Raw genomic sequence first — 23,652 nt, forward strand, 5'->3', positions numbered from 1 at the left:
TCAGGAAAGGGCTGGCCCTCAGGAGGCAAGTCCAAACCACCCGCTCCTCTCAGCTGCCCTTCCCTTCAGAACATATTTGGTTAGGATCTATAGGGCTACCTGTCCTCCTTTTCCGGCAGAAGCCACCTTTAGGGCTAACGAAACTCTGCTCGCTCGGTCCTGGCCCCGGAAGCCTACTCCGGCTGCCAAGGCTACGGAATCGCGGAGTCAAAAGGACCGCCGTCAGCTAGCGCTCGGGTTCCTCCCCTAGCTCGTAACACCGCCCCCACCTGGCACTCGGTGGGCGGGGCCCAGGGAGCGTAGGCCCCGCCCCTCCAAGCCTGACGGAAGTGACGTCATGCCCTGGCCGGCCGGTCTTTCGGTCTTCTTCCCCCTCCCGTACTCTTCCTCCCCAGTCCCTCCCCTCCCCTCCCCCTTCCCTCCTCCGGCTCCAGCCTTTGAGGCCGCGCGGGTGGAGAAGGCTATGGAGTAAGCCGGCGGCCGCGGCAAGGCTCTGAGGCTGAGTAGGGGCAGCCAGGAAGCGTTTGGGGGGGGCGGGGGAAACGAGCCCCAGCACCGCCCCTCCGGGGAAAGAGGGAAGAGGTGAGTGACCGCCCACGGGCACAGGGCGATCTCCTTCACCTGCCACACTCCCATCTGGGCTCTCAAGGCCAGCAAGGAGGGTACGGGGAAGGACCCGCACCCGGGGTAGGCCTCCCAAGGCCCTTGGAGCTGGTGACTGTTGCCTGGTGACGGGCCTGCCGGCTGCGGGCCGGGACGGTGGACGCCCGTGTGTAGCCGAGCTGGCGAGCTCCGGGGAGGGGATCCGAGAGGCCCGAGTTCCCCGAAGAGGCCTTGAGGCGACGGGAGACCGGGGCCGGAGCCATCTGTGGGAGGGAGAACCCTCTTTCAGGCCTTGGAGCTCGGGTTTCCGTGGTGGAGATCTTGGTTCCCTTTTGGGAAATTGGATACTACTCCGCGACTGGGTGAGACCGCTCCAGTCAGTTCTGAGGTCTGCACCTCATTACCTGGGTTACCAAACAGCGCCCTACGGCCCGGCGTCCTTTTCAGACAGTAGCTCTAGTTCTGGAACGGAAGGTTATTGTGGGTGAGGTGGGTGGGGCAGGTGTTTTGCGAAGACTAACACTCCCCTCGGTGGCTCCCTCACTCTTCTTTTTCTAAGCGGGAGAGAAAGGGTGGAGGAAGGTTTAGATCCGTAAAGCTTGCAAAAACTTCTTGGGATCCGACTGAATACATACCAGTACTGTCAGGTCAGCCCTTATGACAGTCTTCATGAGACACTGCACTCGAGCCACTTAAAAGTGCCGTGTCAATATTGACTTAAAATTGTAAGTGCAAACTAGTTTTTTGTAGATCAAATTCAGGAATTATTTGTATGTTGACTTTTTTTTTTTTTTTTTTTTTTTTACAATTTGGATTCTGTGAATAATAATTTTTTAAAGTAGCGTTTGCATCCCTCTCCATTCCGGAAAATTAACATAGTCTAACGAAAATGCTCCAGACCTGCCTGTCACTTTAAAAGCCAGTTGTATTCTGGTAATGGCTTGAAAGTCAGGTACTTGAAGCTTCCTTCTTTGCAGGCTTTTTTTTTTTTTTTTTTTTTGGTTTGGCATTGTGTCTTCTTCTTTAATATAAAAATATTAATTTTAAAGTTTAAATATGGTTTGTCATTTTTAAACTAGTCATAAAAGAAACTTTTGGAGGATTGTTGTCAAGGAAAGGAACCTAATGGAAGGTGAGGACCTTCATTCTTTTCAGATCCACTTTACACACATGCTGAAACCTAGTCTTCTAAGATCCGTAAACATGCAACAGAAACAGACATGTATCATAGAATACTTCTGAACAAATCAATTATCATTAGGAATAACTACCCAACTCACATGTTTGAAATTCATTATTTACCCCCCGCCCCCCCAAAATAGGTCGTCTTACTGTGTTTAACTCAGTGACTAGCTTCATCATCCATCCCTTTTTTGTAGGAGTAGAGTATGACATCTTCCTGTCTCTCATGACTCATATCACTCTCTCTTGATGTCCTGTTAATTTGGCTTCTTGAATATGTCCACTCTTCATCGTCACTACTAGTACTCTCATTCCAGCCATCATCATCTCTCATCTGAGGTATAACCAGCTTCCTCATTGTGGTCTACTTGTATTTTCTGTGGCCTGCTCTGTAGTTTTCCACACCAGACTGAGTGACTGTTTCAGAATGCAGATCTAATCACATTGTCTTCATGTTTAAAACCCTTCAGTGGTTTCCACTGTTTTTTAAGAGAAACTAACATCCTTAACAACCTGTTTGGCCTCCCAGTTGCCTTTTGAACCTCATCTCCACAGTGCTTTCTGGCATTCCTTTCTCCCCTAGTCACCTTGTTCTTTCTGTTCTGCTTCAGGTACATGGCTTTTGGTTATGATGCTTCCTCTGCTTGGAAGTGCGCTTCTTTTCCTTTTCATCCAGTTCAGGGAAGACTTTCCTGGTTCAGGGAAGACTTTCCTGGTTAAGGTAGAGTCTCATAATTATATGTTCACATGACACCATTGCAGAGTTGCCATATTTATTAATACTTAATAAATTAATGAGATGTTTCTCATCTGATACTGTGTAAGTGCTTAATAAATGTTTGTTGAATGAGTGAATGAATGAATGAATGAATGAATTCAGTGCTTACTAAATGTGCCAGGAATTGTGTTAAACATTTTATGTGTCATCATCTTTAATCCTCTGAACAACCACATGATATGTGGGTGGCATTTCCCCCTTTTTATGGATTAGAAATAGTGTTAGGGAGGTAGTTGGTGGTTACAGTGCTAGTAAGTATTAGAACAGGCATTTGAACCCAGGTTTCCTTGCCACTGAAGATTGTGTACTTAGTCATATCACATTTAATTCTCACACTGTGCATCAGAACACCTGAGGAGCTGCTCAAAATACAAATGCTGCCCTGACTGCACATTTATAGGTTCTGATTCCAAAGGTTTGAGACGGTAGATAGGCATCTATGTAATTAACAAATTATTCAGTCCTTTGGATGTTATTAGATGAATTTAGATGTTCATCAGAGTTTGAAAACTGTTGCCTTAGACAACAGTTCAGTGCTTTATGAGTTTCAGTTTTCACACACTTTACTCCATTGTATTTCAGATTTTGTATATTCTTAAATCAGGAAAGAACTGTAGACGTAAGAAAGTGACCTTAGTGGTCATTTAGTCTAATTTCCTACCTGATTATTCCTTTTCCCCGTTCTCCAGCTGAAGGGGCTGAATAGTGAGATGCTGCCACCCCAGTGCTGCTACTTTTTTGAAATTATGGTAATTTCAAGAATCTGCTTGACTTCCTGTAGTAAAAACTACACTAAGTACATGGGGTTCATTGAAGTGCCTTCACAAGAGTTGGATGTAATCTCTCCTCAGATCTTACTGTTTAAATTGCTGACTTGATGTTTAAGCATATATTGCCTTGTAATTTCTTATGTTGTTTTCTAAGGCTTATTGTACAGTGGTCTTAAGTTTGTAAATAGTGATGGAATGTTTTACTTCTTGTTTCTCTTACTGTACCTAGTATGGTGCTTTCTACCTGGTAGGTAATCAATAATTTGTTGAACAAATGTGTGCATCATTGTTCATTCCTAAGTCTCTTTAGTGTTTTATGTTTTTCCTAAATCAGCTTGTCTCCTGTAAGTAATCTGTTCTAGCTCAACTGATAATAATTAGATACTTTCTGTAGTTGTAAAGAGAATGATTGTACTCTGCTTGTGTGATCTTTGTTTTCTGAATAGGATTAACCATGATGGAAAGGCTAAAGAATAGTGTCCATCATTTTTTTTGAAAATTATATCTTTTTAAAGCTTGTAGTGATCTCTGAGTGTTCTCACAAGAAAAAAATGTATTTCAAGAATATATCTCAGAACCATCTTACTTTAGATGTAAACAGATACACATTGCATATGGGAGTGTAGGTACGACATTTTTTCTCAAATTTTATGAATCATTTTACCAAAAGCATTTGTGTCATGTTAATGTAATTCTTATTTTGAATTACAAAATTTCATTTTACGAATACCTAACTGTATAAATCACTGTATAAGTGGTATTCTTTTATATTCAGGCATTTATATGGAGAGAAATCTCAGACCCTTGTGCTTCTTTAATGAATAAAGCAAACTATTTTGAGTTCATTGGTATTTATTTGTACTGTTCACCTAGTGGTCAGTGTGTATTATTTTGTGCTTATTGAAAGTCTCGTTTCTGCTAGGTGCCGTGAGACTAACAAGTACTAAACTTTATTTCATTATCAGATGTAATTATAGTAACTTTTAAATTTGCATTACAGTATTTACAACATAAATGTGAGCTAATTCTACTTTTTGATATTTTATTCTTGGGGAAGTAAGGGATTCTTGGCAGTTGTGTTACTTGAAAATGTAGGAATTTTTTTAAGTTTAAATTTAATTTTACCTACTCTATTCCTGCTGTATCTAGAGTTTGTAAGTAGGCAGAACTGTAAGAACTGCCAATTCCTTTCAGCTACCTGCCATCAGGTGCTGTAACAGTCAACCCACTTTCTGCCAGCTGCTTGTAAAATCTGGTATTACAGCAGATTTACCTTCTGGTTCTACCAAAAACCAAGTGATGACTGAGCCAGATACAGAGAGATATAATCTTGGAATCATAATTAAGTTGTCCCAAATCTTATTTTGCCTGGATTCAGGAGGGAAAGATGATTGAATTTCACGTGTATTCTACTAAATGGTATACAAGGGGAAATGGCTTATATGAATGGATATTTCTGTCATTTGTAACTATCTTTCAAAAAATACGGGCTTTTTTTCTTTATTCAACAATCAAGTGACAATTTGAAAAGCTAACATTTTAAGAAAGGATATTTGGACTCTAGTTTACTTATATGTCAGAGGAATATTGCTAATAATTCAAAATCTCATTTAAGTTCAGGTCTTTTTTTTAAAGTTTATTTATTTATTTTGAGAGAAAGAAAGAGAGTGTATGGACAGGGGTGGGGCAGAGAGAGAATCCTAAGCAGACTCCACACTGTCAGTGCAGAACCAGATGTGGGGCTTGAACCCATGAACCATGAGATTATGACCTGAGCCGAAATCAAGAGTTGGACGCTTAACCTACTGAGCTACCCAGCTGCCCCGGGTTCAGGTTTCTTTCTTTCTTTCTTTCTTTCTTTCTTTCTTTCTTTCTTTCTTTCTTTTTTTTTTTTTTTTTTAAATTTACATCCAAATTAGTTAGCATATAGTGCAACAATGATTTCAGGAGTAGATTCCTTACTGCCCCTTACCCATTTAGCCCATCCCCCCTCCCACAACCCCTCCATAAACCCTCAGTTTATGAGTCTCTTCTGTTTTGTCCCCCTCCCGGTTTTTATATTCTTTTTGTTTCCCTCCCCTTATGTTCATCTCTTTTGTCTCTTAAAGTCCTCATATGAGTGAAGTCATATGATTTTTGTCTTTCTCTGACTGACTAATTTCACTTAGCATAATACCCTCCAGTTCCATCCACGTAGTTGCAAATGGCAAGATTTCATTCTTTTTGATTGCCAAGTAATACTCCATTGTATATATATACCACATCTTCTTTATCCATTCATCCATCGATGGGACATTTGGGCTCTTTCCATACTGGCTGTTGTTGACAGTGCTGCCATAAACATGGGAGTGCATGTGTCCCTTTGAAACAGTACCCCTGTATCCCTTGGATAAATGCCTAGTAGTACAATTGCTGGATTGTAGGGTAGTTCTATTTTTAGTTTTTTGAGGAACCTCCGTACTGTTTTCCAGAGTGGCTGCACCAAGCTTGCATTCCCAAGGTTTCTTTTAAAAGCTCTCCTTGGCAACCTTTTTCAAGCTCACAGCCTTAACTGCTGTACTGCTTTATAAGCTCATGGTGCCCAAAGTTTAGTCTTCAGTCAAGACTTTTTTTCTAAGTTTTTGGCCTATATATCTAAAAACCTACTAGATCTATCTCCATGTGAATGTCATTCAGGCAACTCAACTTCAAAATGTCAAAAATTGAATTCTTCCTCTCAAAAACAGAGTTATCTCTTGTAAGTCTTATAAGCCTTGGTGAATGGCTTCACTCTCCACCTAGACTCTGAAATGGGAGACCTGATTGGGAGTCCTAGTTTTGTCCCTTTCCTTTATCTAATTGGTCACGAAGTTCACTTAGTTCTAACTCGTACTTGTTTTTTCCTTTCTTTTCCTTCCTTACTGCTATTATCTTACTTCAGCAACCTCCCCCTCTCTTTTTTTTTTTTTTTTTTTGAGAGAGAGAGAGAGAGAAAGAAAGAGAGAGAGCAAGTAGGGGAGAGGGGCAGAGGGAGAGAGAATCCCAAGCAGGCTCCATGTTCAGTGCAGAGCAATATGGGGCTGATCCCACGACCCTGGAATCATGACCTGAGCTGAAATCAAAAGTTGGACGCTCAACCAGCTGAGCCACCCAGCACCCCAACCTCTCCCTCTTTTAAAATTTGTTTAAAATTTGATGTATGTAAAAGTGCATAGCAAAGTTTAATATGTAGTTATAAAATAAGCATCCATATAACTAACACCTTTGAAACATCCCCTCTTCCTGCCATCTCTTCCCTATCTTCCTTGTCCTTATTTCCAAGTGTCCTTGTCCTTTCCTTTGTTTTCTTGCTTTGTATACATTGTAAATTATATCATCCCTCACTATGTATGTAGTTCATCACACTGATGTTCCCTTTAGTCTTGCCATATTCCCTCCTTCCACTCCTAGTATATCTTTCACTTTGCTTGATAGAGTGATTGATCTTACTCATGCTTGAAACCCTTCTGTGGCTTATAGCTTGATTGCTTATTACTAATTGCTCTTGGTGATCTGGCTTTTATAAGTCTCTTCTGCCATACTTCCCTGTTTCCTCCAGCTTTATCTGAACTGCTTTGTTTTTACTCTTTGTCTTTACTCCTATACTTTTCCCATTCTCTACCTAGTTCATTCCTATTCACCGTTAGAGACATGTCTAGCTTTGCTTTACTGTTTTGGGAAAACTTCCTTCCCTCTGTTCCTGTTTGTGTTTTGTTTTGCTTGCTTTATTTATTTATTTATTTATTTATTTATTTATTTATTTATTTATTTATTTTGCTATGTAAGACTTTGTATGTGTATTCTGTAGCATTTTATCACTGTAGGCTAATGCTATGGATGCTTTACTTCTCTGTCTCTTGGCCCTTTGATGGTAAGATCTTTCATGGCTTATTTTTCCTTCTTTCTCCCCCACTTTCTTATATGGTATCACGTACACAGTGGGCACTCAATAAATATTAAATAATTTACCAGGTGAATTTCCATGTCTGTTCTCATCATGTGTACACACACTAGTGTTGGCTCTGTTTGGATGATGGATGGGCATTTCAAGTTTGAATATTACCTCTGAAAATATCCTTTGTTTTCATACTGAGCTATTTGTAGTTCTCAAATCACATCATGGTCTTGCTCCTCTCCTGGAGCATGGCACGTACGTCTTGTTAATTGCCATAAACCTTTGCAGGTTTGAGTTAGCTACAGGACTGAGTCCCTAAAGAGAGAAGTGTTTCTATTTACATCTGCATTTCCAGTGTATAACCAGCACATGGCATATAATACGTAGCGACTTAGGCAGAGTTAGAGGAATGGGTATGTAGGTTTTAAATAGGGTTTTTATGTCCCTTCACCTCCCCCATCAAAATCAGCAGCAGATGTTCACAGAGAACAACTTGGCATGCAATAAATATTTTCATAATGCCAACAGCAACATTTTCTAACTGCTTATAGAAATGCATTAAATTAAAAAGGGAAAGTGAGTCTCTATTTCTGTTTATAGATACTTCAAATCTGTCATGGAAGAAAGTAGGTCATATTTACATCAATATAATTTAAATTAACAGAGAAAATTACATATAAACTAGTGCTGCCTTAGTCCAGTGGCCTTCCAAATATTTTTGCTTGTGTGTTCTCTAAATAATTTTGAAAAACAATATACTCCTTTGCATGTTTTTAAGTTGATGGTATCTGAAATGTTTGTCAAGAGTTTAGATAGTTACAGGTCACCTGGATGGCTCAGTAGGTTGGGTGTTGGACTCTTTGATTTCAGCTCAGGTCATGATCTCATGGTTTATGGGACTGAGCCCTGCATCAGGCTCTGTGCTGTCCACACGGAACCTGCTTTGGATTCTATCCCTCTCCCTCTCTGCTCCTCTCCCCCTCTCATGTGCTCTCTCAAATTAACATTAAAAAAAAGAGTTTCAGTTGTTAAAAAGGATCTAATTTCTAGACTTGCATATTGTGATTATGTTTTGCTTTTATCAAAACCTTGGAGTTTTTGCCTGTTGATTGAAATTAACTTGTTCTTATATATCCCTATGACAGCCATCTTATTTCTTAATTGTAAATCTGTGATAGATAAGGCATGGGGTCTTGCTGTTAATATCTGGGCTGGAAGGAATAAAGCACATACATCCTCTTTAGTATTTTTTCCCGAACTTATTTTTGCTTTATTTTTTTTATTTATTAAAAAAACTTTTTTTAATGTTTATTTATTTTTGAGAGACAGAGAGAGAGAGTGCAAGAAGCAGGGGTGGGGCAGAGAGAGAGGGAGAACAGAATCCGAAGCAGGCTCCAGACTCTGAGCTGTTAGCACAGAGCCCAATGCCGGGCTCTACCTCATGAACTGTGAGATCATGATCTGAGCCGAAGTCGGATGCTTAACTGACCGAGCCACCCAGGCGCCCCGATATTTTTTGCTTTATTCTTAAAGGACTTTCAGTATTAATGCATTCTTGAATTGCATTTACCCTACTCTTCAAAGTTTTTTATATCCAGGGAAATGCCCTATAATAAGACTGGGATAGCTGAGAAAATACTTTTCTTTGGTCAAGTGGGAGAAAATTGTAAGGAAAGTGTGGGTTAAGGAAGATTTGTAGGACACAGACTTTGTCAGGCAAATCAGTTTTAGGAGTAAACACAGAAGTTGAAGAAAGTTACAGGGTTTAGACCTCTTTTTGTGCCATGGACTCTTTGACAATTTAGTGAAGGCTGTATCCTCAAGAGTATTATTTTTGCAGGCAACTGCTCTACCACTGAGCTTTACCCCTACTCAAGAGTATTATTTTTGGTTCAGCTCATCAATTTCTACAAAAGCCTCAGGGATTCCACTGGGATTACGTTGAGTATATAGATCAGTAGGGAAAATTGGTATTTTAACATTATTGAGTTTTTCAATTCATAAACACAATCTTTCCTTTTTTTTTTTTTAAGTTTTTTATATTTATTTATTTATTTATTTAGAGAACATGCACATGCATATGCACGGAGGAGGGACAGAGGGAAAGACAGAATCTTAAGCAGGCTCCATACCGAGTGAGGAGCTGACATGGGGCTCAATCTCAGGATCATGAAATCATGACCTGAGCCGAAATCAGTAGTTGGTCGCTTAACCAACTGAGGCACCCTGGTGCCCCCACAATCTTTCCTTTAAGTCTTCTTCAGTTTTTCTCAGCAGTTTTTGTTATTTTCATTGTACAAGTCTTATATATCTTTTAAATTTAGATAGGTGTTTCATGTTCTTGAGATGGTATTTTTGAAATTTCAGTGTTTGTTTCTAGTATAAATAGTCTTTAAAAAAATTGTTTTTAATGATTATTTTTGAGAGAGACAGAGCGTGAGTGGGGGAGGGGCAAAGAAAGAGGGAGACACAGAATCTGAAGCAGACTCCAGGCTCTGAGCTGTCAGCACAGAGCTTGACTCAGGGCTTGAACCCGTGAACCATGAGATCATGACCTGAGCCGAAGTGGGAGTTTAACGAACCAAGCCACCCAGGTGTCCCAGAAATAGTCTTTTTTTAAAAAATATTCCATTCTTACATTCTACTGTAATGCTAAACTCATATTTTAGTAGCATTTTTGTAGATTCCTTCTGACTTTAATTGTACATGATCCGAATACCTTTTTATTTTGTTCTCTTAATTGCTTTGGCTAAGACCTCCATTAGAATTTTGAACTGAAGTGGTAAAAGTAAATATTTTTACTTTAAGAAGAAAGCAATCAATCTTTTATTTTTAAATATAATAGTAGCTGTAGGTATTCAAAGATTCTATTTATCAGATTGATGAAGTTCCTTTCTTTCCTTCTTTACTTCCTTCCTTTTTTAAAGTAGGCTCCATGCCCAATGTGGGGCTTGAACTCACAACCCTGAGATTAGGAGCATCATGCTCTATCAACTGAGCCAGCCAGGAGCCCTGAGGAAGTTTTTTTTTTGTTTTTTTGTTTTCCTGTTCTAAGCTGAGAATTTTTATTGTGAATATGTATTGAATTTTGTTAAAAATCTTTTTTGCCTTTATTGAGATGTTCATATGCCCCTCCCCCATTATGTAGTTAGTATGGTGAATTACATGAATTTGTTTTTTTTTTTAATTTTTTTTTTAATCTTTATTTTTATTTTTTGAGAGAGAGAGAGAGAGACAGAGCATGAGCCGGGGAGGAGCAGAGAGAGAGAGGGAGACACAGAATCTGAAACAGGCTCCAGGCTCTGAGCTATTAGCACAGAGCCCGATGAGGGGCTCTAACTCACAAACTGCGAGATTATGACCTGAGCCGAAGCCGGACACTCAACCGACTGAGCCACCCAGGCGCCCCTACGTGAATTTGTTTTGAGTGTTAAATCAACCTTGCATTCCTTAGATGAATCTCACTTGGTTATAGGGTTGGGTTTATTGGATTTGATGTGCTAATATTTTGTTAAGGATTTTTGCATGTTGATGACAAATATTGGTATGCAGTTTTCTTGGGTCATTAGTTGTTGGTATCAGGACAATACTGACTATATAACATGACATGAAAATTGTTCTCTCTGTGTTCTAGAAGAGCTTGTACAGATCTGGTTTTTATTTTTTCCTTAAATATTTGATAGAATTCAACAGGGAAGCCATTTGAGCCTGGAGTATATTTTGTGGTAAAGGTTGTAGTTATGAATTGGATTTCTTTTATGTAGGACTATTCTGAGTTCCTGTTCCTTCTTAAGTCAATTGTTTTGGCTTTCAAGGATTTTTTCCATTTCATCCAAGTTGTTGAATTAATTGGCATAAAGTCATCTGTAATACCTTATTGTTTAAAATCTGGGATTTATATAGGATTAGAATCTGTAGGATTTCCTCTATTTCTGATATTGGTCATTTGTGTCTTTAAACATTTTCTTAATGTAGTTAGTGGCTTTTTAAAGCCATAGTTTTTGGCTTCATTGATTTTTCTTTTATTTCTGTAAAATAGAGTGTTACATTAAATTCAGTGTGTTTCATTGATTTCTACTCATTATTTTCTTTTTCCTACTTAATTTGAGTTTAGTTGTTTTTTTTTATTTTTTCCCCTAGCTTTCTAAGATGGAAGGTGACAGCACTAATTTTGGCGTTTTTCCCCCCTCATATAAACATTTAAAGTTGTGTCTTTTCCACTAGTCACCAGCTTGCCTACATCCCACAGATTTTTACTTTTCAGTCACCTCAAAGTATTTAAAAATTTCTGTGACTTATTTATTTTAGCCCTTGGGTTATTGAGAAGTATTTAATACATATTTGAGAAGTTCAAATATGTTTTGCATTTTTTTAAAAAGATATTTACCTACTACTTATTTCTAGTTTAATTTCATTGTGGTCAAATAATGTATTTTATATTTCAGTAGTTTTACATATGTTGAGATTTGTTTTATGGCCAAGAATATAGTCTTTTTTTTATTTTTTTAATTTTTTAAAATTATTTTTGAGAGAGAGAGAGAGAGAGAGAGCAAGCAGGGAAGGGGCAGAGAGAGGGAGACACAGAATCGGAAGCAGGCTCCAGATTCTGAGTGCTCAGCACAGAGCCCGACGCGGGGCTCGAACTCACAGATCGCGAGATCATGACCTGAGCTGTAGTTGGCCGCCCAACCGACAAAGCCACCCAGGAGCCCCAAGAATATAGTTAGTCTTAATTAATGTTCCATGTACACATGAAAACAAAATGCATTCTGCTCTTGTCAAGTAGGATATTATGGGTGGGTCATGTTGTTTGATAGTGTTGTTTATGTCTTCTATATCCTTACTGATTTTTTTTTTGTCTGCTCAGTCTATGTCCATTTATTTCTGAAAGAGGATCCTTGAAGTCTCTAAGTATAATTATGGATTTGTCTGTTTCTTTCAGTCATTTTTTTGCTGTCTTTATGTTAAAGCTCTTATTCAGTGTGTACACATTGAAGATTTTATGTTTTCTTGATGAATTGACATCTTTGTTATTATGAAATGTTGCCTATTCTGTTTGTAATTAATATAGCCACTTTGCTTGGTATATTTTAACATTTTTTCAGTTTTAAGTCATCCTGTAATGTGGACTTTTTTTTTTTTAATGTTTATTATTTATTTTAAGAGAGACAGCAAGAATGTGCATGAGCTGGGGAGGGGCAGAGAGAGAGGGAGAGAGAGAGAATCCCAAGCAGGCTCCAGTGTGGGACTTGATCCCATGACCATGAGATAATGACCTGAGCTGAAATCAAGAGTCAGACACTTACCCAACTGAGCCACCTCGACACCCCTGGAGTGGATTTCTTGTTAGCAGTACATAGTTGGGTCTTGCTTTTTAATCTAGTTTGACAGTTTCATCTTTTAATTGGAATTTTAAATCATTTACACTTAATGTAATTATTTGTAGGGTCAGATTTAAATCTGCTCTCTTGCTATTTGTTTTCTACTTGTTACAGTTGTTCTTTGTTCCTTTCTTCCTCTTTTCCTACATCTTTTTGTATTCATCTTATTTTAGGATTCCATTTTATTTCCATTATTGACTTTTTAGCTGTATCTATTATTTTACTTATTAGTCTAGGATTTAATGTGTTTTTAATTTGCTATAATCTATTTTCAAGTGATGTTATATTACTTGAAATATAATAGAAGAATCTCTCAAATATATACTTCCATTTCTTCTCTCCTGTGCTTGTTTTGTTTTGTCATATTTTTTACTTCTACATATACCTACATATATATATATATATATATATATATATATATGTAGGTATATGTATTTTGTTTTTTTGCTTTAAATGATCAGTTATCTTTTAAAAATAACTTGAGAAGTTTTTTTATAAACCCACGTAATTTTTATTTCTAGTGTCCTCCATTCTTTTTATGGATTCACATTTCCATCTGGTATCTTTTTCCTTCTGTTTGAAGGACTTCTTTTAATATCTCTTCTAGTGAATATTTGTTGGCAACAAATTCTCTCAGATTTTGTTTTCCTGAAGAAATATTTCACATTTATTTTTGAAAGTTTTTTTTTTCCCCTGCCTTATAGAATTCTAGGTTGACAGGTGTTTTTGGTTTTTTTGTTTGTTTTTTTTAGCACTTTACAGACCTCCATTCAGTTGTTCCCTGGCTTGTATAGTTTCTGATTAGAAGTCTGTGGAAAATTCTTATCTTTTTTCTTTTCTATGTAATTTTCCTGTTCCCTCTGGCTGCTTTTAAGATTTTCTCTTACTGACTTTTAGCTATTTAATATGACATGTCCAAACATGGTTTTCTGTTTATCCTGCTTGTGGTTTATTGAATTTCTTGACACCTTGTATAGTTTTCATCAAATTCAGAAACATTTTGGCCATTATGCTTTCCAATGTTATTTTTCCCTTTTCCTTCTTACTTTTGGGATTCAGTTATATATGTTATACTGTGATATTGTCCCACAGGTCATTGAGACTTTGTTCATTTTTTTTTTTCCCTAGGCTTTTACTCTACCTTCAGGTTTTACTAATTTTTTTTTCCTACTTTCTCTAATTTGTTAATCATATTCTCTAAATTTTTTATTTGAAATATTTTACTTTTTATCTCTAGAATTTTCATTTGGGTTTTTAAAAAAAGACCCTATTTTCTTCATTATGTTCATGTTTTCCTTGAAATACTTAGATATGTGATAGATTTTTTTTTTAAAGTTTATTTATTTTGAGAGAGAGTGAGTGAACAGGGGAAGGGCAGATAGAGAAGGAGAGAGAAGATCCCAAGCCGATTCTGTGCTGCCAACACAGAGCCCAATAGGGGGCTCAAACTCACGAACTGTGAGATCATGACCTGAGCCTAAACCAGGAGTTGGATACTTAACCAACTGAGCTTTCATTATGATAGCTTTTTAATGTTTTTAATGTCTGTAACCTATCATTTTGGAGGATTTATTGACTGATTTGTTCTTGATTATGAGCACATTTTCTTGCTTCTTGGCAAATCTAATATTTATTGATTGCATGGTGAACATTGTGAATGTTACATTGTTAGGTTTCTGAAATTTTTTTTTGTCTTTCTTTCATGAATATTGGGTTTCATTCTGGTCAGTTAAGTAATTCATGATTAGTTTGATCATTTGAGACTTACTTTTAGTTTTTTAGGGCAGGTTTAGAGTAGATTTTACTCTGAGAACAGTTTATCTCACTACTAAGGCATGGTTCTTTTGGGGTTTCTACTGAATGCTTTTGGTTGAGCATTGAGGCCTCTACTCTAGCTGGTGAGAAATTAAATGAATTGCAGCCCTGTGTGGACTCTGGAACTATTCAGCTTACAGCTCTCTAGTTGGTCCTTGCCTGACCTGGTGGAGTTTCATACCATGTGTAGGCATCTTAGTGTTCAACAGTGCATCAGATTTCTCTGAAAATTTCTGAGCTCTTTCTTAGCATAGTTTCCTTCTCTCTTTCTCTTTCTTTCTCTCTTGTTCCCTAATTTTCCCCTTTCTCTTTGAAATTGTATCCCAGAACTCCTAGGCACTTCTGCATCCTTGAACTCCAATTTGTCTCAACTCTTTTTAAAAAAAAAAAAATTTTTTTTTTTAACATTTATTTATTTTTGAGACAGAGAGAGACAGAGCATGAACGGGGGAGGGTCAGAAAGAGAGGAAGACACAGAATCCTTAGCAGGGTCCAGGCTCTGAGCTGTCAGCACAGAGCCTGACGCGGGGCTCCAACTCACGAGCTGTGAGATCATGACCTGAGCCGCAGTCAGATGCTTAACCAACTGAGCCGCCAAGGAGCCCCTCTCCTCAACTCTTTAACTCAGCTAGACCGCTGCTTGGAATTCTGCTCTCTACTCTGTGGTTTGCAGTGTACCTCTAGGCAGAAAGCTGGAGCAATCCTGGGGTTCACCTTGTTAGTTTGCTTTCTCATTGGGATTACCTACCTGTGCTGCCTGAAAACATTTATTTCATACGTTTTGTCCAGCTTCTAGCTGCTTAAGGTAAGAGGATAAATTCAGTCTTTGTTCCTACATCATGGCTAGAAGTGTGTAAAATTTTAAAAATATTTTATGAGGGGTGCCTAGGTGACTCAGTCCGTTAAGCATCTGACTCTTGATTTTGACTCAGGTCATGATCTCACAGTTTATGAGTTGGAGCCCTGCATTGGGCTCTGCACTAACAGGGTAGAGCCTGCTTGGGATTCTCTCTCTGCCCCTCCTTCCCTCTCTCTTTCAAAAATAAATAAATATTAAAAGAAAAAATATTTTATGACTTACTGCTTGTGCATGTTTTACTGTCCTTTTGCCATCAATGCTTTTCTTTTAGAAGATATTCTTGAGTGATTTCATAGGTCAACAGTAGTTATTTTACTTATTATTTTTAAAATTTCTCCAAATGCTTCTCTTTGTCTCTCTTTTTTTTAATGCTTATTTATTTATTTTGAGAGAGAGAGAGTGTACGCAAGCATAAGCTGGGGAGAGGGGCAGGGAGAGGGAGAGAGAGAATCCCAAGCAGGCTCCATGCCCAGCACAGAGCCCGATGTGGGGCTTGATCCTATGACCATGAGATCCTGACCTGAGCTGAAACCAACAGTTGGATGCATAACCAACCAAGCCACCAAGGCGCCTTATATCATTATTATTTTTTATTTTTCTGAAGTTTATTTATTTATTTTTGTAATCTTATACCCAACTTGGGGCTCAAACTTACGACCCCCAGATCAAGAATCATAAGTTCTTGTGACTGAGGCTGCCAGGTGCCCCTCAATGATTATTTTATTAGTGAATGAAACTTGTATCAAATACAAACTTCTTGTTTAGTATAGATAGCATTAGCTCCTTTCAGGTTTTATATGGCTGTTTTTAGTCTGAAGAAAGATTTGGGCCCTCTAATACCCTTAAAGTATTGCGGGTTCATGTTATATAGTTGAACAACATTCATGTCAGCGTCAAGTGTCTTTTCTCTTCCTGGTCTGTAATAATTGAGGTTGAAAGGAACAGTTTGGTTCCTAGATTTAAATTGCATTAGAATGTATTGGGTTCTTTGAAGACAAAACCAACATGTAGCTTTTATACTCTAGAATTGTTTCATTCCCTTTTGGGGGTATATTAAGTTTTCAGACTAAATAATGAATGTTAAGTGCTGAAACAAGTAAAAACAAATGATCAACGTTCCCCCGTTCCCTTGTGTTTCTAGGTAACTACTCAATATTGCAGCCATGGAGTCCATGCTTAATAAGTTAAAGAGTACTGTTACGAAAGTAACAGCTGATGTCACTAGTGCTGTAATGGGAAACCCTGTCACTAGAGAATTTGATGTTGGTCGACACATTGCCAGTGGTGGCAATGGGCTAGCTTGGAAGATTTTCAATGGCACAAAAAAGTCAACAAAACAGGTAAGTTTTAATTCAGAGTCCATTGGCAAAAAATGCACATGTTAATAAGTAGTATAATGTGCATATATGTTTTTATGTTAAGAAATGCCAAAAGTAATGGGTTCTTTACTTCTCATTTCCATCTAATGAAGTCATACAAAAATAAACGCTTTTAAACATGCCCTGAATCTCCTGGTTACAAATATATTGTTTGATATATCACCCCATCTTGTAATTTAATTTTGATTACTTAATAAAATAAATGTTTCTGTTGAGTAAAGGAGCATATTAGATTTTTAGCAAAGTATTTGTTTTGGAATAAAAATTGTGTTCCTTTTCAAATTTGTCAGTAAGCTATTGGCAAAATAGTTAAATTTTCCAACATTAAATGCATTCTTATTTAGTGCATTCTTATTCCCCTTTTATTTTATATAAAATAAAAGTCTATTTTCTGGAAAATAGACTTCTGTAACATTCTTTTGTGTTTAACTTGATTTTATTATCAGAAGGGGGTACATTTGTGGAATAGTTGGTAAATGTGTTTTGAGATATACTGATTTCAAAGTTATTTTAAAAGTAACTGTTCTTTTAGCAGAGTCATTTGAATGAGTTGTATTTTTATTTTTTATTTTTTAATTTGACTTAAGAGAGCAACAGATGGTTCTCAGAAATGTGGAGGATTGTTAGTGTTAAATTTTACTAACAGTTTTCTGTTGGAATTTTTAAAGGATTGAAAACCTCCAGGTTTAAAACCTCTGTAGAAATATATTCTTTAAAAATAAAAATTACTGTTTCTAAAAGTACTTTTATTTCTCTACAAGTGAAACATATGGATTGTAAGGCGTTTGGGATTTATTACACATATTTTCCAGTAACTGTCACAGTCATACAGTTGTGGATATACATTATTTGTGACTTTTCCAAAATCAGCTTATTTACCAAACAAGTATATTAAAGACTCAATTGGCTTTGGTTATCCTTTTATGAAGTAGGAACCTTGGTCTTGTGATAGATTGCTGGTATGTGGTATGTATCTGACTGTAAATCTTGTTTTTATTGCCATTTGGTTGGAAGTCTTTAAGTTCAGAGCTGATCTTATCTTAAATGCTGATTGATTTGTCATTTTTCAACATTGTTTTCTCAGTTCACCAAGCTCACTAAAATATAAGTGGTTTCTGGAGTATTGAATGCTTAAAAAGCTATTAATGAGGCCACGAAGTTATGTAAATGATCAACCTCCAACACTAGCTTTTATAATCAGTTATATTATTGGCAAATCAAAGAACACCAAATGTACTAAATTTTGTATTATTTATTAAGGATGTAACCTAATAGTGTCTTTGTGCTTAACCGAAAGAGTTTCTAGGTGTTTGTGTTTATATCAGTAGTTCATATGCTGAAATTCTCTGATAATGTTGAAGCTTCTGTTGTTCATAGAACATGAAAACCAGGCACAAATAATAGGTAATTGATTAGATATTGCACAATAATACAGCCATTCTCACTGCTCACTGCCAGAATTGGGTTCTCTTAGGAAACCACTATATCCCCCACCCCCCACACCCAAATTTATTGCTTTGTGGAAAAAGATAGTTTTGGAATGTATTCGTGGTTTTGTGGATGGATCTACATTCTTGGATGTAGTTTTGAATCTTCTTTCTTTGCCTCTTTCAAACCTACGGTGTTTTAAACTGAGTATCCTATCTGGACTACTGGCTAGTTCCTTAAGGAATAGCTACATCTGTAACCACCTTGGAGTTGAAGCCTCATTTTAATTTTTCCCTTACTCGAAGTTTTAATTCTTTTTTAGTTATCTCATTTTTTATTAAAAGGGAATCATAGAAGATAGATAATCTGGACCTGTGCTATCCAGTATGGTAACCACAAGCTACATATGCCTATTTCAATTCGTAAAAACTAAATTTGGTTGCAGTAGTCACATTTGGAATGTTCCTTAGCAATATATGGCTAGTACTACTATACTAGACATGCAGGCATAGAACTTTCTATCATCACAGAAAGTTATGTATGACAGTGTTGATCTTAGAGAAGCCAGGAGAAAAATAATGAAAAGGATATTCTTCTTGGTCTTTTTCCCCCCACATAAAGGGACACTGAGACTGAGAGCTTTTTTTTTTTTTTTTTTTTAAAAACTCTCACAGTCTTTCTTGATCTAGCATACAGTGTACTTGATTGCATTTGTGTTTTATAGCAGATTATATGATCTTAAATTTGACTTTGAAGTAAACATCAGGTTAGGTACTAGGGCTAGGAGATTCTGTCTGTGTACTTTTTGCCAAAGTTATTTGAAGTTCACAACAGTAAGCGATGAATTATAATTTCAGATCATGTACAACTTTTTGACTTTTTAACCTAAATGAAGGTTTCTGAGAGGAGTGGAGTAGTAATAAAAGCACCTACAGAACAGATGAAAAAAAGTACATATTTATGAAACCTGGAATGTAGCAAGATAAAAAGAATTGGTAAATAAAAATTTACTTGTGTGCATGGTAACGTCATTGTACCTGATTGGACGTCTGTTATTATTATTATTCTGGCTTTATGCTTCCAACACCAGTTTTTGCTAGTTTTTATTGTTTTTGAAAGACATTCATTGAAGAAACATCTCATAGTGAGTAATTCATGAAGTGCAATGAACAATTCCTAAGAGTTTCAAGAAAAGTGTAAAGTTGATTTTTTTTTTTTTGCAACTAAATAATGTGTTTAGGCTAGGTTTGTATACAAAATAATTTTGTATGCAAAATTAAGATTTTTAAAAGCTATTATTTGGGTAAGCTTAACCAAACACAACTTGTAAACATGTTAAAATGGATAATTAATTATAGCTTCTTAGCATTTGAAGCTACTATTTAGACTTAAATACTATTCAGTTTCGTTTTTGAGTGTTCATTTAGAAGCAGCTCTTAGTTCCTAACCCTTACTCTTTCTAGAATCTCAATAGAGATGTGAGACATTTCAGGGTGACATTTATGGAATGAAAACTGTGCCTATTTAGAGTTTTAAATATAAATGTATTTTTAAGAACTTATGCAGAACAGTGCACAAATCATGAGCGTATAGCTTGATGAATGTTCATAGTCAGCACACCTGTATAACCAGTATCCAGATCAAGGAACATTGCTAATATTCATATCTTCTCGTAGTCATTACCTCTCCCCACCTTCTCTCTAGGGGTAACTGCTATATGGTCCTTTGACACTTGAGAGTAACTTTTCCTGTTTTTGAACTTTATTTAAATGGAATCATGGTATCTGTGCTCCTGTAGTTTGGCTTCCATTCCTTAAATGTATGTTCATGGGATATATCTATGTTGCTGAACATAGCAGTTTTTCATTAATATATGGGGAACTTCTATGAACATTCTTAATGTGCCATTGGTATATATGACACATTATCTAGACATGGAATTGCTGGGTAATAGTGTTAGTGTTTGTTTAGCGTCAGTTTTTCCAGAGCGGTTGTATCCATCAGCATTTATAGTTTCTTCACATTCCTGCCAAACTTTTTTGTAGTCTTTTTTATTTTAGGCATTCTGAGCAGAGGATCTACTTTTATCTTATTTATTTAATTTGCTCACCATAAGTGTTGCTACCATTTGTCACCACACAATACTATTTACCATTGACTATGTTCCCTATGCTGTACCTTTTATCCCCGTGATTTATTTATTCCATAACTGGAAGCCTGTACCTCCCACTCTTCACTCATTTTGCCCATATTTTCATCTGGCAACCATTAGTTTGTTCTCTGTATTTATGGGTCTGTTTCTGCTTTTTGTTTGTTTATTCATTTGTTTTGTTTTTTAGATTCCACATATAAGTGAAATCATATGGTATGATTTTCTGGTCTGACTTATTTCACTCAGCATAATACCCTCTAGGTCCATCCATGTTGTCGCAAATGGCAAGATCTCAGGGTCATTTAATTTTTGAAAATTCAGTGAAATATTCCTTACTCCTCTACTTCTGAAACTTTTATGATGTCTGATAGGTAGTTAATTACTAGGCATTGAGTTTGTTCTGCTGTGTTTCTGTTATAACTTTGTAACTGACTTTGTAGTTCTGCAGAGTAGCATGTTTAGGATTAAAATGGTATCTAAATATAGGTGTTCTTTTCAAACATATTCTTATTTCCTTTATAAAGAATATTTATTTTAGAGAGATTTCTGAGATAAATGCCCTTAATTGGATTTCGTTAACTTTTCTAGTTTTTAAATTCTACTTTATTACACAAACCATTAAAGGGAAATCTTTGGCCAAATTATATGTATCAATCATAAGTGAGAAATGGTTGCTTTGTATATATAGATATATATATTAAAAATTGAAGTATCATCACCTTCTCTGTTAGGTAAGAATATTATAACTATCAAGGCTGCTATTATATTTAATTTATAATAAAAGCACTATATAAATATAGTTTCTGTCTCACCAGTATACCTTTTACTTCCTTTGCATAGAAAAATAACTCTACATTTTGAAAATTCTTTCAATTCTACGTATCAACTTTGGGCATTTATTTTGGGGGAAGATTTTTTTTTTTAAGAAATATTTTAAAAATATTTTTTAAGTTTATTTATTTATTTCGAGAGAGAGAGAAAGCACAAGCTGGGGAGAGGCAAAGAGGGAGAGAAAGAGAATCCCAAGCAGACTCCATGCTCAGGGCAGATCCTGATGTGACACTTGAACTCACGAACCATCAGATCGTGGCCTAAGCCGATGTTGGATGCTGAACCAAGTGAGCCACCCAGGCACCCCTGGGGGAAGATGTTTTTAAAAAAGAGTGTATATGTGGGTGTGTTTACTGTTTAAGCATTCATTTATTACTATTAGGTATTTGTTTATTTTGACACAAGATTCTCTTGCCAGGAGACTACTCTTAAAATGAATTTAACAACATTTATTAATAGTCTTCTAGTCTCATATGATTATTTTTTATCCAGTTTTAGAATAGACTTTTTTTTAAAAATAAGTCAGATTTAATCTTATTTTTGTCTTAAAAGTTACATTTGCTGCCCTGTTTCTTTTGCTTTGACAGCTGTGTAAGCTTTAAAACACCCTCAGTTAAATGACTCTTCCTATGAAGATAATGAAGATAGACTGATTTTAAAAATATGTAATAAATATTTAACTGATATTCATTATTCTAGCCACTCTACCAAATGTAGGCTTGGACATAGTCCCTTCCTTACTGCAAAATCTACATTATGTTATACAAATGTCAGTATTCATGGGTGAGGCTTGCTGATATTGTGTAGGCAAAGGCATAATTAAATTATTATAAAAAGTTAAATGATAATAAATAAAAGTTTTAAATAAAAGAAATGATTGTAGAAAGCTGAAAGTGTTAGTCAAGTTGCTTAGGTCAATAATGACCATAGACTATCTTTAATAATTTTAAGGTGTATATCTTGTTATCTCTCAGTCTTCTTAAATAACAAGTTGTTTTTAACTTAATCTAAATAAAAATTTAGATTTTGTTTTATCATTTTGAGAAAGGAACATTGTCCCCAAATCATATGAAAAATACAGTGCATGATGGTTGTCACCACTGACCAGTCACAGAAGATCTGTAAAATAGAGATCACAGGGAATATCTATGTCTCAGAAACCATCCCTGGTGGCTTTGAGGGATAGGTTACTGGAGGTCATGATTACTATTAGGAAATCCTAGACACATTGGTGTATATCTACTTAGGTTTTATTACTTAAGCTGTCTTGTTTTCAGCAAGAGTTCAATTTTGTAGTTAGCAAAGTAGCTTTAAAAAATTATAAATTAGGTTTGTATCAATATGTAGTCTACATTTTGACAAATAGTTTTTAGAGTAGGTTACTTTATGGCCATTTTTTGCTTAAAGATAGGTTGTTGAGAAAAAGTACTTTTGAGTAGGTAACTTTCTTTGCCAATCTATTTTAAAGAATATGAAGTGAATAAGTAAACAATAGAGTGCAAGATTGTCTTACATTTTGTTTTAGTAATTTTTGTATAAAAAAGAGCCTCAAAATTTAGAGTTAACAGTTGACTCTTAAGTGGAAAATGTCCACTTAAGATACCTTCATCTTTTCTCAGCTTTTCTATATATTCGAAACTTTTCATAATGAAGAGTCAAAAAAGGTTTTAATTTAGGACAATAATGGAAAGCCTCCAGTAACTGCTTATCTTTATTGACCGCCACTGGGTAATAAACATCTGAGTGTCTTCTAGGTGTAAATCCTGTGGTGGATACAGAGATGCTTAAAGCATGGTTTCTTTCTTTTTTTCTTTCTTTTTCTTTTTCTTTTCTTTTCTTTTTTTTTTTTTTTTGTTGGGATGGTTTCTTTAATAAGCTTCTTTGAGAAGCTTGTAATACTTCTAAGGTGAGAGGACTTTAACACAAATGATGTCTTAACAGGGTGGGTAGTGAAGTAGCAGAAGGAGAACATAGAAGTTAGGTGATTGTCTGTTCTGAAGAAAACTTTTGATATGCAAGCTAAGAGTTTTAGGAGATCAGTATGAGGTCTAAGTGTTAGTCACAACTTTGTTGAAATTGGTTAATTTCAATTGATTGGAACAAAGAGAAAATCGTTTTATTTAAAAAAAAAATTTTTTTTAACGTTTTTATTTATTTTTGAGACAGAGAGAGATAGAGCATGAACGGGGGAGGGTCAGAGAGAGAGGGAGACACAGAATCTGAAACAGGCTCCAGGCTCTGAGCTGTCAGCACAGAGCCCAACGCGGGGCTCGAACCCACAAACTGTGAGATCGTGACCTGAGCTGAAGTCGGACACTTAGCCGACTGAGCCACCCAGGCGCCCCGAGAAAATCGTTTTAATATAGTTGATAATCTATTCTGATCTATGTAGAAATCTTTTATCTGTGACCTAAAATAATAAATGAATGTCTGAGGGAGAGAATTTTGTGATGTGTCTTTTTCTTTTGAACTGTAGTGTTTTTCCTTAAGAGTGGTGAAATTGCAAGTGCTCAAAGAGCCATTTCACGTGATCTTTTTTTTAAGGACTCAAAACATCTTGA

At 36.4% G+C, this 23,652-nt stretch overlaps 1 protein-coding gene across 1 annotated transcript in view; it reads left to right on the forward strand.

Moving 5' to 3' along the window:
- Positions 1-383: 383 nt before the first annotated feature.
- SCYL2 (SCY1 like pseudokinase 2) overlaps positions 384-23,652 on the forward strand; it is a 68,810-nt gene continuing 45,541 nt past the window's right edge. The window contains exons 1-2 of the mRNA XM_007085656.3: positions 384-582; positions 16,443-16,641. Coding sequence (XP_007085718.1) covers positions 16,465-16,641 — 177 coding nt within the window. The 5' untranslated portion in view covers positions 384-582; positions 16,443-16,464. The remainder of the gene's footprint in view (positions 583-16,442; positions 16,642-23,652) is intronic.

The sequence above is a fragment of the Panthera tigris genome, chromosome B4, assembly GCF_018350195.1.
Source record: "Panthera tigris isolate Pti1 chromosome B4, P.tigris_Pti1_mat1.1, whole genome shotgun sequence".
Lineage (NCBI taxonomy): Eukaryota > Metazoa > Chordata > Mammalia > Carnivora > Felidae > Panthera > Panthera tigris.